The 15,254-nt window shown below is 36.4% G+C and overlaps 1 protein-coding gene across 4 annotated transcripts; it reads right to left on the minus strand.

Moving 5' to 3' along the window:
- Positions 1 to 4,222: 4,222 nt before the first annotated feature.
- LOC306879570 (cysteine protease ATG4C-like) lies at positions 4,223 to 14,319 on the minus strand. 4 transcript variants are annotated; one of them, XM_079432611.1, is made up of 11 exons: positions 14,253 to 14,319; positions 13,767 to 13,890; positions 13,562 to 13,645; positions 11,168 to 11,401; positions 9,089 to 9,413; positions 8,917 to 8,987; positions 7,550 to 7,707; positions 7,350 to 7,428; positions 6,619 to 6,695; positions 5,931 to 6,050; positions 4,223 to 5,648 (listed from the first exon to the last, which is right to left on the minus strand). In XM_079432611.1, exons 2-11 carry the CDS (start codon positions 13,876 to 13,878, stop codon positions 5,487 to 5,489), a joined length of 1,422 nt encoding a protein of 473 aa, XP_079288737.1. In that variant the 5' UTR covers positions 13,879 to 13,890; positions 14,253 to 14,319; the 3' UTR covers positions 4,223 to 5,486. The 4 variants fall into 4 exon arrangements, with proteins under 4 accessions (XP_079288737.1, XP_079288739.1, XP_079288736.1 ...); XM_079432613.1 differs by having other exon boundaries at positions 11,168 to 11,341; positions 14,253 to 14,291; XM_079432610.1 differs by having other exon boundaries at positions 14,204 to 14,291.
- Positions 14,320 to 15,254: the final 935 nt, after the last annotated feature.

Raw genomic sequence — 15,254 nt, forward strand, 5'->3', positions numbered from 1 at the left:
GTCTTTGGATTTGATTGGCTGAGTAATGTTACAAGAATGCCGATATTTATTCCAAAAGCTGACAGTCTGAACATTAGTGGTGGAGATTTTTTTGTGATTTCTGCAGGTAACATGGCAGTAGGGGGTATCTTTTTTGTGTATCATGAATCATTGAATAATTAATTGGAATCATTGACTGATTCGTTCAGAAAAACTGAACTGATCTTAGGCACCTGATACTGCTTTGACTTTGTTTGGAACAATTTTTTTGGCGGAGGAAAAATATAACTGAAACTGAAAATATTGTTTCAAAAATGTAAGTTCCTCAATATCATACATATATACAACATGAAATGTTGTATAAATTCGCAGTCTGAATATTTGCATGTCAGATTTCCTTCAAATTTGGAACAATAACATTCTTGTTTATTTGATGTTGCTTAAAAAAAGAATGATCATTTTAATTAAACATATTAAATTAAGCAAATTCATTAATTGCTATTTTATATAAGGAGATGTAAACAAAGGTTAATAGTTGTTTCTTTGCCAGTGGTTTACAGTCATTTGTATTTCTTTAAATTTATAGGCTAAAAGAACAATATAATATTATCTCTCTCCAGCTTCCCTTTATTGCAGAGGTTTCATTGTGACATCAAGTAGATGTTTTAGGGGAGCTGCTGATTAAGTTTATTCACTGTTGCAATTACTGTCATATCCCCATTAATTAATGGCAGAGTTTTACAGTGTCTTGTTTCCTTATGGAGCCTGAAGTTATGAGACAAGCAACATGATTTCATCTGTTGGCCTGGTAAAAGAATTTCAGTGCTAACTGACAAAAATGCGCAGTACACCTTGGATATGTTTTTATGACTGCAAAGAAATACTGGATGACAAAAGCGTGCCTGTGAGATAGATGTTGTGCCTCTCTGTGGTGTAAAGTGTCTCCTCTCATTGGAATGAATGTCTGTGTGTGCATTAGCAATACTCCTCTCCAACCCCCTCCAAAGCCTCCATCTCAACTGTGGAGCACACATAGCTGACTCGACAGGCCCAACAACAGGCAATATTCCTTGCTTTCAAGCCTTTGCTCCCGCCAGCTCTGGATAGATTTGGTTAGTAAATCGTGACAGGGGGTCGGCCATGCCTGAGAGGAGAGGGGAATGAGGAAACAAGTGTTTGCCCCCTATAGCCCAAGAGATGCAGAACAGCCTCTGTGATGTCCTGTCACCTGAAAGGCATATGAAAACAGGCACACACATCTGTTATCCAAATGTTAACTCCGGGCACCTCGTGTTGTCACGGCAGAGGGGGAACGGGGTTCAAAACCCTCCTCAGGGGAGGCTTGGGTGCTCAGTAGTGAGAAATGGTATAGTGGTGGGAAAAAGCAAAAAAACAAAACAAAACTGTAATTTAAAATGATAGTTCAATCCAAAATAAAAAAGTCATTGCAAACCTGTATGACTTTCTCCCCTGTCTTCTGAGGAACATAGATGATATTTTGAAAAATATCTCTGTGGTTTTGTCCATACATGCAAGACAGCTGTAAATATTAGTGTTGTCATTTTACTGCGGTTTTGTAAAATAGTTATTAAAAAATAATGCAATACAAAAGTATTATTATTTTAATTATTATAATAATAATAATGTTATTATTAAATATTATTTTTATTTTATAGTACAATAATATTGTTACTATAGTAATATATTTATTTATTTGGTATTTTTTATAATTTAATATACTCTGCTTAAAGTGATAGTTCAGCCAAAAAAGAAAATTCTGTCATTAATTACTTCCCCCCATGTCATTCCAAACCCGTGAAATGTTCGTTCATCTTCCAAACACAAATTAAGCTATTTTTGATGAAATGCAATCACTTTTTGACCCAACTGACTTGCTCAAGGCCCAGAAAGGTAGTAAGGACATCATTAAAATACTCTTGTGAACACACCCCAAATTCTGACATGGAAGAGAATAAATTGTGAAAACAGAAGGGTGTTTTTTTCTTTGCGCACGAAAAGTATTCTCGTAGCTTCATAAAAATGGACTAACAATGTCTATTTATATACAGGGTCCAGGGTAAGTTTTATCATAAAACCTTAATCAGAATGTTAAAGCTTATATTTAAAAAAAATAAGAAAATACAAAAAAATAAATAAAACGGAGTTAAAGTCCAGCTTTAAAATCTGCATACTCCCAGACTGGTTTGCGTCTTTTTTTTTTTTTTTTTTTTTACTATTTTCATATTATTTCCTAGATGAAAGTCTTTGACATTTACTGTATGGACAAACACACAGTTGAAACGTTTTTCTTCAGAATATCTTTGGGTGTGTGTGTGTGTTCAGCAGAAGAAAACCATACAGGAAGAGGTCATTCAGATGGAACATGAGGTTAAGTAAATGAATTTTCATTTTTCAATTGAACTATCCCTTTAAGAAATCAGCTTGATCTCAAAACTATGTTTTGAAGGAACTGTGCACATATATAGACAGACAGACATGGTACACACAGTAGTACATATGAGCAGATATATTTCACCACGCTGCTATAATATCAGGATGAAATTTCATGTACCTGTTTGAAAATTCCCAGCATTCCAAAATTCTAGAAGGGGAATAAATCAAACAGCAGAGCACCTGGTGCAAGACGCCCAACCCTGCTGCCACCTGAGCTCACGCCAAACACACTCCTCTACTTAAAGACATACGTGCTTGTCTGCCAGTGTAAATTTACACGTGAAAGTACATGTATAATCCATCAATACTATATGTGCAACGATGACATGGGACAACACTAAACACTTGTTGTGAGCTATGATCTGGCTATGATGTTGTGATCTATCTATCTATCTATCTATCTATCTATCTATCTATCTATCTATCTATCTATCTATCTATCTATCTATCTATCTATCACATTGAAACCAATCTTTGTCAAGCCAACCTAGTAAAACCTCAGATGAATTTCTTTAGATTTAAATTATTTTAACTTTACTTCCTTACATTCACAATAAATTGCAATTCTGCATTTTTTTTTTCTTCTTTTAGCAGACTTGCCTCGACTTGGTGTGCGTAAATGCAGTTAATGTCTGTCCATTTCCATCGGAACTAAATAATCGAATGCATGGCCTAATTTAGCTTGGGCCTCCCCAAGAGATGGTCTTAGAAACTAAAAGAATGACATTAAGGAATAAACAATGAACTGATTGTTGATAGTCCGTTCAGCATGGATGGCTGCGCTTTCTCCATTACAGCCTGCAGCAAAAAAAACCCATGTCATATCGTATCTTGTCAAAATGCTTATCAAAAAGAGAGAGAAGAGAGAAAACTTTATTCAATCCAAATTGCTGGCAGAACGAAGCCTCTCACAGAATTCCGCTTCTTTCATCTGTGGAATTCGCTCGCCGGAGCAGATTAGATTTTAAGGCATCTGCCGGAATCAATGCCTCTATTGGCAGCTGTGCTATAACGGAGCGACGAGGTCTGGTATGGTGCCGTAACCGCTGCTGGGATACAGTGTTCCCCTCTAGAGAGAATGACTCAATCAAATATTCATACAGGAAGCATCGTAAATACAGTTAGAACACAAAGTCTCCTCAAAGCCGCCATACCTCCCAGCACAAGTGCCCTTTCATGTAACACTGATAATCACCCATAATGTCCCAAACTTCCTCTTCCCCCCACCCCCCCCCTCTCTCCTCCATGTCTTGTTTCCTAAATACAGCCCAGTATGAATTTACTGATCACAGACTATGAGACGATGGGGTTATTGTGCTCCACTGCTTCTGTCTTTACAACATGCAGTGGTGAGACAAGCAGTGATTTATTCTGTTTGGTCCCACAGAAGGGCAACTTGTTCCCTCAAGCAGACCCTATAATGGAAGGCCATGACCTTATTAATATAAGAATTTGTATTTAACATGAAAATAGCACAAGCATTGCTCAAACGGAACAGAAACAGAGGAATTAACCATGGCAACACTGAGTCCAACACAAGGATATTTTCTTTCCCCCGGAAAATGGCGTAATCACCAGATACAGATTTGTTCCGTTTGGCGGAATGGGTTATGAAATGGAGTCAGGAAGTGAGAGTCATTTTCATTTGCAGTGTTTGTTGGGGAAGATGAGCTAATAGATTGAAAATAGGTCAATAACAAATTTGCTGTACATTAAGGCATGTAAGAGGAAGAACTTAAAAGAAATCATGTAAGTAACTACAGACAAATGAGTAGAAACACTTTTTTTTTAAAACCATATTAGATTTATTGTACAATTATGAAATCAGCAATTATAAAACTGAAATGCTCATTGTGCAAATGATTTTGGCAATTAAGGTATGATATTACAATACACTGTGGTGAATTACAAAACCCTTCAAATGGTGGAATTAATAGGTTTGCATAAATAACAGAAAACACAATGATGCTGGTTAAATACAATATGTGAACACTGTGTTAGAGCTAGTGTTACAGTTCTGTTCAATGCAGAGCGCTTTGGTTTCATAGGTGTTTCTAACAAAAAAGAAAGTTAATCACAACAATTGATATGGCAGTGCAATATCATCATGTTGACAATTTTGTTAAAATATCTCACCAAGAAAAAAACTTGAAGTTATATAAATAAGGCATAATTTAAAAATAAATTACTCCTTGATTCATACTGGTTTATGTTTTATATTACACCTTTAAAAATAACACGCTGAGCTACCAAGGAAGTATTGATCCTTTCACACATTGGCATTATACCAATATATTTGTTAACATTTCTCTAATTAATCTTAAATTAAGCACAGTTTCTTTGTATATCAATGTGCTATGGGTTTAATATTTCTTAAAAAGCTGGTGGCAGAAAGGGCTTTTTAAATATAATTTAAGTGTTATTTAGATATATGTGATACAGTGTTTTCTACTCACTTGTAAAGACACATTATCCTTCCAGTTAACATAACATAAAACATGTCACCATAAAATGTAAGTTCTGTGAAGCTAAATCACTATATCATGTATAAAATTCAAAAAGTAGAATATATAGGTGTTTGATTCAGTTTTAAGAAAAAATTAACCACATGTACCCAGAGAAAAGAAACATGATTCCATGCAAACTTTTCTTGTTAACAACAACAACAAAAAAAAGTTTTGACTATACATTGGATTTATACGAGCACACTGAAATGTTTGCAGGTTTAGGTTGTAAATATAATAGAAATCAAATTGAATGTGGATGGAGGTCAGGATCATATGCATGAAGCAATCTCTGTATCGAACTTTGCTTTCATGCACAAACAGATAGACGTGTTGATATCAGTATTGGTTCAGTGAAACAGCCAACTCCATAAATCTAATGCATGCACTGCTTGCTGTCTTTTTTTTTTTTTTAAATGGGCATTTTCTGAAATGACATGAGGACAGTGTAGTACAGGGTCGTATAGTTTAGACCCACAGTGTAAATACAGACTGATCCAGTCCTGATTTGTGTTGTATCACCTGTTTTTGGGTTACTGGCTTGAAGAGTCAGAGCAGCACAAAGTCTCCCGATGTTGTCCCTGCTTTCCCTGTGTCCCTGATGAAAGGCCATTCTCGCTTTTCTACAGCAACTGAAAGTTCATAATCCTTCCCGTGTCCCTTCATAAAAGTGAATGCAGGGTACTTCTCTTTTGATGATGGCTGCAATATCTGTCACATTAATAAACAGTTAATCAACCATTCAATTTTTTTAATCAAGAGGTATATCTGGCAGATTCTCACTTATAATACAGAAAGACAAAACTATACAACATTTTTCCCCCACAGTAGTCTATGCTGGACACTGTGACAGTCTGAGTTTCCAATTATGTAGTTAAATGCTGCCACCTGCTGACATACATTTAAATAACAGACTTTTCCCAGCTTACAATGCCAATATTTTTCTGAATATAAATGAAAGTTAACACGCCATTTTTTGAAATATTTACCCACCTTTGACAGCTCGTTGATAATTCTTTCATAGTGTTCAACATTTTTTGAGTAGAATCCAATTGTACAGCTTGGGTCCATTTTACTGAAAGGCATTTTCTTTGGTGATGGGCAATGAAAAGACTTTAAAGAAGAAAAAAAAGTTGCAATATCCTTTAAAATGAGTCAAAATAAGCCATTTATTTATCTGTTTATGAAATCACAGTGATCCAAATGCACAACTAAAGTATTAGACATTTTTGTCCAAAATATCTGTCTTCAATGTAACGTATGTTAAACTGTTCAGCCCAGTTCTGTTCCAAATGAGGGATGCGCGTTCACGCGCAACAACCAGATTGCAGAAATAAAAGATTTTCCTTTTTGACACATTTTTTGACAAATGTTAAATTCTGCCTGAGATCTGAAAGGCTTAGACAGCTGAGTTAAAAGTATGGACCAATATTTCTGTCTTTCGCCGGGCCACTTTCAACAGCACACAATAAGCGTAAAAATAAGTTATGATGCTGAAATATAAAATCGTTGGAGCTATATAAAATATGTTGGAGCTGGTACAAAGTACAGAACAATGTGTAAATCTCTTGTGTTCGGTAATTGAGTGTGGAGGTCTACTTTCAGATTCATACCCTTAAGTACAGAAACTATTAAATTCACATCACTGTGCGGCGGTCAGCTTTTTGTAATTCCACATTACCTGCAGAGGGAAATCGCTTGTGCTGACATCCACAAAAGACTGACAGTAATGAGGATCCATGTAAATCAAACTGTCATCTGCAAGGACAAAACAAAAGACAAGTTATTCAAAAAACACAGTGATTATTATAATGCATATCCTTGCCCAATTTCTATGCAGAGCAGCTCAAAGTCACCCACCTCCGCTGGGCTTCAAACAATCAAACGTGAGAATTTTTTTTGCTCTTTCCTAAACTCGGATGGATTAAATGCTGCATAATCGAATCCGGTTGTACAAGCACATTCTTTATGCCGCAAAGGGGGCTGTCACTTAATTTTGGTGTAGAGAAATTACCTTTACAAACACGCAATTATATTAGATCATTTGCATAAGATGAATGCAGATGGCAGGCTGAACCTGGCAGGGAGAATGTATTGCTTGTCATTTAGACATCATCGCTGAGTGTATTTCAAATTGCTAAAATGTAAATGGGTAAATATTGACTACCTACATGTACAACTGAAGGTTTCCATGGGCTACTGAAGGTGATGGAGAGTGGGCTACTCTGGGTAGCTCTGAAATCTATGCAAGCTGCTTATGTAAATGTAAAAAGGCCGCTATTTCAGAGACCCTCGCATGATGAATGATGTAGCATTTTTGATGGGTTCGGGAAAAATAAAATAAGCTTCTCTGATGGCGCTGGCCTTCTCTTTGCATGCATTCATTTACTTTGTCTCCTATGAAAGACTAACCTTGAAATCCAACAAAATAGTAGGCCTGTTTAGGCTTTCCACCAATGATGCCGATACAGTACTCTAAGCTTAATATGCTCTAGGGAAAAGAGAAAGAGAGTCGTTAAGATCACAGTCGATAGCCGTATCTTTAACAAATATTTTTCTCTTTGTATAATCTACTTTGTAGTTGTACAATAGCGTGGTTTCCAAAGCCTCACCTTGACAAAGCTCAAGTATTCTGGGTTGATTTTCTCTCCACCGAGTCTCACAGGAATGAGGATGATGACAGCTCTACTATTAGGGGCAGCTCCAGAATTGAGTCCCTGAGGATCGCTGTGGCTGTCTGAATGGCTATCGATAACATCAGCACTGTACACTGAAGACAACCAAAAACACAGAGGTCAAAAACGGGTCCTTTATCTGTCCCACTCTCTGGTGAGTGGGACAAATATAGCCGTTACTAAATCTAATTGTACTTGTGTCAATACATGATTCATGTACAATTGTATGATGTTTGTAAGTTATCTTATATTATGTAATATTACATTTGGGTGTTTGTTCATATTGGGATTAAAAAAAAAGATGATATATACTTTCATTCAAAAGTTTAGGGTAGGTAAGATTTTTTTAAATGTTTTTGTAAAAAATCTCTTATGGTTTGTTTGATTAAATATATAATAAAAATGGTAATTGTATAAAATCTTTTATTTTAATATATTTTAAAATGTAATTTACTCCTGTGATAGCAAAGCTGAATTTTAACAGCCATAAATCCTCACTTCAGTGTCACATGATCCTTCAGAAATCATTCCAAAATGTTGATTTGGTATACAAGCAACCTTTTTATTTTATTTAATTTTACAGTTCAAAATGGTTGTGCTGCTCAATTCTTGTGAAAACCATGATACATTTTTTTTAAGGACTCTTTGATAAATCCTTTATAAGTATCGCTTATTTTATTTATTTTTTTCCCTTTTTATGTTTACTATTGAAATGTTGTTGTATGCATTTGTCAATTTTATTTAATTTCTTTATTTTCTTAAATGGGTGTGTATAGAGTATTCAAAGAGTGTTAACTTTTAGTTTTAGTTACTTTTTCTTATTTGTAAGTCGCTTTGGATAAAAGCGTCTGCTGAATGACTAAAAGTAAGTAAGTAAAGTAAATCCTGATGTCCAAAAAAACAGCATTTATTTCAAATATAATTTTTTACTACTCTTTGCTGAATGAAAGTATTAATTTCTTTCATTAAAAAAACCTCACTAACCCTAATTTTTTTAAATGGTAGTGTGTTTGTATATATATTTCCTTGACACTCCTCCATAGACATACATTACGGTCCAAAATTATGCTTAATTGTTAATGAAACTTATTCAAATTAATGTTGGTTTCAGATTTGTGGACCAAAAAAAAACTAAATCATATATATAGTAGATTTATACTGTATATAGAATCTCTACAGAAGCACAAAATTGCTTTAAAATACAAATTAGTTTGAATTTTAGTAACTATTGGAAGTCTTCTGTTAATCATATTTGCCCTTCTGTTGTTGTTCTGTGAAAGATTTTAGATTTAGATATTCCATACCGGTGCAGTCCTGTGCTACATAAACGCTTATCCCTTTCAGCATCGCATCTACTGCTTCATCAATAGCTTTTCTGAGGGAAAGAGAAGAGTGTCAGAGGTATTTGACCATCTTTATAATGAGGAATCGGTAACAAAGGACTTAAAAAATTAAATAAAATAATGCACTTTTTACCGGAATATGTGTGCCACCACTGCTGGGCCGTACCAATCTCCTGCGCGTTTTCCAGATGTCAGTCCTAGCTGCACTAGTCTGTGGATGCCCAGCTGGGCTGAGGGTGCGTCCCCAAACCAGGACACAATGGTGCGGTGATATGCCTCTTGCAGGTACGAGTCAGCCTCCTCAGCCCCTCCTTGAGCAGCACAGATAGGCTGGGTGACCTGCACTCTTTCCCCCTGAATGGAGGCCTCTAATGTGGCCACCAGTCTTCGCGCTGCGCTGCTGGTCCATGTCTCTGTATCCAGGGGCTCCAAGGTCAGTGATTCTGACCAGGTCCAGTCTGGTGATCGAGAATTAAAAAAAAAAAAGTGTATTTAAAGGATCATGTGACATTGAAGACTGGAGAAATGGCTGCTGAAAATTCAGCTCTGCCATCACATGAATAAATTAATATTTTAAAATTAAAAGAGTTATTTTCTATTCTAATATACTTCATATTATTGTTTTTAATATATTCTTCATCAAATAAATGGAGACTTGGTCAGCATAAGAGACGTCTTTCAAAAACATCACCAACATCAATTACTCCAAACTTTTGACCAGAAGTGTAATTATCTTTATTTTGTTAATTACCTCATAAATTATATCTACTAAGAAAAAATGCAGTAAGGAACAATGGAGCAGAAGTCTTTCAGAAGTCCTGAAAGTTTGTCCTAGATTTCTCTTAATGACAGACATATTTAAATTTGACTTTTAAATAGACGGTGGGGCTTGTGCTTTAAGAACAAAAGTCCAATTACGATACTCAGCTTAGTCAGTATTTCACTTTTATTACATTTTCTCCTCACAAACAGAGTGGGTGTCTGAAATGGTGTAAGTACAAGTGCTGAGGGTCATAAAGGTGCCGGACCTGGCTGTGGGGCCATAAGGCAATGACCTTGCTACTTGTCAAGGCCTGTAATTGGCTAATAAGTATATTTTATTAGCCATTAGCCTCTTTATAGACAGATATTTCTATAATGGCATATTTCATTATAGACGTGGGCTCTGGATGACGCTTCAATGTTGTTTTTTGAATGAAGGTATTAAACTGGCAAATGTCGTGGCCTGTTCACCATATTACACAAAACTGCCCTCCGTCAATCATATGAGAACTCATTCATTAGAGAGTGACAACCTCTGACACTGAAAAACCCAACCTCTGAAACCTAACCTCAGGCTTTCCTGTAGCTTAAATCGTAGAGCATGGTGCTAGCAACGCCAAGGTCATGGGTTCGATTCCCAGGGAAAGCAAGAGCTGATAAAAATGTAAAAACTGTAACTTGAATGCAATGTAAGTCGCAAAGCGTCTGCTAAATGCATAAATGTAATAAAATGAAAAATGAATTCAGAATTTCAATATGCAAATGAGGAGATGAAAACTTTGGCTACTTAGATTTAAGCAACACACACCTCAGAACTATTTTTGCAGCTCTCACATGGACAGTTATCATTTGAAAACTGTTATATTATTATTATTATTATTATTTTAATCTACAATTTAAAAATTATTCACCCAAAAATAAAAATGTGAAAAATTAAGTAATCCACATGACTCTAGTTCATCCAATCCAACACCTTGTTAAGCAAAAAGCTGTATGTTTGTAACAATAATAAATTCATCATCAAGACATTTTAACTAAAATTTGACTCTTGCTTTCTCCAGTAAAAAAGTAGTTTTGTCTGAATTAGGAGAGAAGTATGCACAGATCAAGCATGATTTACAACCAAACATTTTGGTGAGAAGAAAACATAGGATGGACTATTAAGGACTATAAATGTCGTAATGATGGATGTTTCTTCCAAATACAGCTTTTCACTTCACAAGATGTTAATAATGGACTGGAATCATGCTTTTATCAGTTGTTTGGACTCTTTCTGACAGCATCTATTCTCTGGTGAGCAAGTCACGTAATGATAAATTTCTCCAAATCTGTTCTAATGATGAAACTAACTCATCTATGTTTTGGATGAGGGTGAATACATTTTCAATACAATTAAACAGTTAGAAATACATAGAAATACATACATTATACATATATGACCCGATCTCACCTCTACCCAAGATGTGAAGTAAGAGAGCCTGGGCCAATATCATCTGCCCTGCTCGGAGTGTACAACCCCACCCACAGTCTGAAGTGATGGTGGAGCCAGGAAGAGCAGGAAACTCTTCTCGATAGGTCAGCCAAATTCGTGAGGTGAAGTCCTTTCGAAATCCATCAACATTTCCTGTGACAATATCATCATCTAATGCCTCAGCAGTACAACTCTTAGTAGGGCTTTCATCATCTGAGGACAACAGTTAGCATAAACATTCAATTATATGCCTTGAATATTGGTGGGTAAACTTAAAGGTGCCACAGAATGCATTGATACAATATTTTAAATTATTCTCTGATATCTACATAGAAGGTATGTGGCTTAGGTAAGGGCAAAAATTCTCCAGAAACGGTTTTACATGTTACATACCACGGTTTTACATGTTACATACCACACATTTTACAAGATCAGAAGGAAATCATATTGTAGGATTTTTAATGAATTAATTAGTAAATTCCTTGGTAAAATAAGTATTTGGTCACCTACAAACAAGCAAGATATCTGGCTCTCACAGACTTGTAACAACTTCTTTAAGAGGCTCCTCTGTCCTCCACTCGTTACCTGTATTAATGGCACCTGTTTGAACTCGTTATCAGTATAAAAGACACCTGTCCACAACCTCAAACAGTCACACTCCAAACTCCACTATGGCCAAGACCAAAGAGCTGTCGAAGGACACCAGAAACAAAATTGTAGACCCGCACCAGGCTGGGAAGACTGAATCTGCAATAGGCAAGCAGCTTGGTGTGAAGAAATCAACTGTGGGAGCAATTTTTTTTTTTTTCTGTGGGAGCAATTATTAGAAAATGGAAGACATACAAGACCACTGATAATCTCCCTCGATCTGGGGCTCCACGCAAGATCTCACCCCGTGGGGTCAAAATGATCACAAGAACGGTGAGCAAAAATCCCAGAACCACACGGGGGGACCTAGTGAATGACCTGCAGAGAGCTGGGACCAAAGTAACAAAGGCTACCATCAGTAACACACTACGCCGCCAGGGACTCAAATCTTGCAGTGCCAGACGTGTCCCCCTGCTTAAGCCAGTACATGTCCGGGCCCGTCTGAAGTTTGCTAGAGAGCATTTGGATGATGCAGAAGAGGATTGGGAGAATGTCATATGATCAGATGAAACCAAAATAGAACTCTTTGGTAAAAACTCAGCTCGTCGTGTTTGGAGGAGAAAGAATGCTGAGTTGCATCCAAAGAACACCATACCTACTGTGAAGCATGAGGGTGGAAACATCATGCTTTGGGGCTGTTTTTTTGCAAAGGGACCAGGACGACTGATCCGTGTAAAGGAAAGAATGAATGGGGCCATGTATCGTGAGCTTGAGTGAAAACCTCCTTCCATCAGCAAGGGCATTGAAGATGAAACGTGGCTGGGTCTTTCAGCATGACAATGATCCCAAACACACCGCCCGGGCAACGAATGCTTCGTAAGAAGCATTTCAAGGTCCTGGAGTGGCCTAGCCAGTCTCCAGATCTCAACCCCATAGAAAATCTTTGGAGGGAGTTGAAAGTCCGTGTCTCCCAGCAACAGCCCCAAAACATCACTGCTCTAGAGGAGATCTGCATGGAGGAATGGGCCAAAATACCAGCAACAGTGTGTGAAAACCTTGTGAAGAAAACGTTTGACCTCTGTCATTGCCAACAAAGGGTATATAACAAAGTATTGAGATGAACTGTTGTTATTGACCAAATACTTATTTTCCACCATAATTTGCAAATAAATTCTTTAAAAATTCTACAATATGATTTCCTGGATTCTTTCCCCCCCCCCCCCCCCCCCCCCCCCCCCCCCATTCTGTCTCTCATAGTTGAAGTGTACCTATGATGAAAATTACAGGCCTCTCTCATCTTTTTAAGTGGGAGAACTTGCACACAAATACTTTTTTGCCCAACTGTAAATTATTTTCATGATCCGCCATTTTCGATGTTGTCCTCGCTTGTTTCTTCACAATACCTGCAGAACTTCTGATGATTCGGCTGGCATAGAACATGGTATATGCAAATGTTGGGGGCGTAACTATTAGTGATCCCGACTGTAATGTCACAGTCGGTGTTATGTTCTGATTCGCCTATTTTTCAGTGGTCTTTTGCATTCATGAGATTTACATAAGGAGGAGGAAACAATGGTGTTTGAGGCTCATGGTGTGTCATTTCCATGTACAGAACTGTTATTCAACTATGCCAAGGTAAAATACAGTTTTCCATTCTAAGGCACCTTTAAATATTATATTATAACAGATATATTAAATAAAAACAGAAAATACACCAATAAAAATTTGTGAAGCGAATTGACAGATTATCAAACCGGTTTTAATGTTCTGTGTAAATCATCTTACCCACAGCCTTGAAATGGTAGCATTTCCCCAACAAAAAAACAGGAGAATTACGGCTGAAGGCCGTTTTTGACTTAAGAGCCCAACCTTGAAGGGTTAAAAACGTTTCAGGATTAGTCACGTGTACAGGTATGTCAATTTTGTGACATGTGAAAGACTGTCAGATGAACGGAAAATTAACATGCTAGTGAGATCTCTCGTTACATACTATATTTCACATTGTGCCATGCTGACATGAACTTGGACTTCAGTTTCTCCACCTCGTCGGTCCCTTTAGTCTCCATTTTATCAGCCACGGAGCAGAACCCATCACAGCACATACGATGGAGTTTCTGTGAAAAGTTTTCAGTACGGCCAAAACAAGTTACATCGTACTTGGAAACATGCCATTGATTTTACTTTCTCTTCCACCACAAGCATAACAATGCGATAACGTTGCATATGAAATAATAATCAAATCACGGCCAGAATACGAATTTATTAACATAAATGCATCTCAAGATACCGGCTGACTAGCATGCTAATTAATCAGTAACGTTAACTTAAGCTTGTTCAGTTTACAAAACTGCCTTCAATAAGCGTAAATGCAAACAAGCGGCGAATTCTTTGTAAAATAAGCAATTAAATATAAACTTTAAAACATACCTGCTCACATGTCTTGTTATACTAAAGAACTCACTGTGCATCTACTCACTTCTGTTTACATTTTGAGGAAGCACCATCTCGTTCGGTCTCGCGATATTTCAGATGTTCTCTCGTCTGGCGAGATCAAGATAGAGAATAGAGAGATAGGACGTCTGACTCATTTCCACTAAACGGTTCTTTTGAACTATTCGTTCCAAAGAACTGTTTTTTTAAAAAAACTATAATGTGCGTATTACCGTTTTACAATTTACAATAAAGGATGGTTGTGATTTGTGGTTCCTTTTAAAATCAATTACATCCCTCGGCTGGAAAGTTTTTTTTTATGTTATAATAAAATAACATATTTAAGAGCAACTTGTGTATATTGATAAAATAATATTTATAGTGTATTTTATTTGTAAGACGTTTGTTATTTGTCTTTTATGAGTTTGACACACTGATCAGTGGTTTGACTGTTCTTTGAACCGGTTTTGAGACATTTATCTATTACTTGGTTTTCTGCACTTCATAAGCATTATTTTACTTTTTAGGAAATGCCATCATATCATGATCAGAAGAGTATTTTGTAATACTGATGAAGAATCTATTCTACATCTGTTTTGTCATTGCCCATTCTCTAAATCTTTTTGGTCAGAAGTTACTGTGTTAATTTCTTTCTATTGCAACAAAACGATCGAAATTACAGAAACTATCATCTTCCTGTCAGATTTTCACTCTAAAGACAGCAATCTCGAACTATTGCTTTGTCTTCTGGGTAAATTTCACCTTCATAAAGCCAGAACCATTTAAGCCTAATTTTAGAATGTTTTCATCTGATGTAAAATCTATTTTTACATTTGAATGTTTGGACACATAGAATGTGTCCAAACCTTTGAATTCAAAGGCTTCTAAAACATGTAACATTCTTGAATCTGTTGTAAGGTATCTGTAATTATTTGATTTTATTTGATTTTTTTTGTGATGATATACCATGATTTATGTTGCCCTTATATCTACATGTGATATTGTTCGTATCCCCCTTATTCATTTTCAAGTATTGTAATGTTTTTGA

This window comes from Barbus barbus, assembly GCF_936440315.1.
Source record: "Barbus barbus genome assembly, chromosome: 13".
Classification (NCBI taxonomy): domain Eukaryota; kingdom Metazoa; phylum Chordata; class Actinopteri; order Cypriniformes; family Cyprinidae; genus Barbus; species Barbus barbus.

Excerpts from the sequence above, each read along its gene's own strand:
- LOC306879570 (XM_079432611.1), bottom strand. The coding sequence starts at position 13,878 with ATGTGCTGTGATGGGTTCTGCTCCGTGGCTGATAAAATGGAGACTAAA. Across the intron at positions 8,988-9,088 it reads GTGGTGGCACACATATTCCG|AAAAGCTATTGATGAAGCAG; the intron begins GTAAAAAGTGCA and ends TCTTTCCCTCAG. Across the intron at positions 7,708-8,916 it reads TGTAGCACAGGACTGCACCG|TGTACAGTGCTGATGTTATC; the intron begins GTATGGAATATC and ends GGTTGTCTTCAG.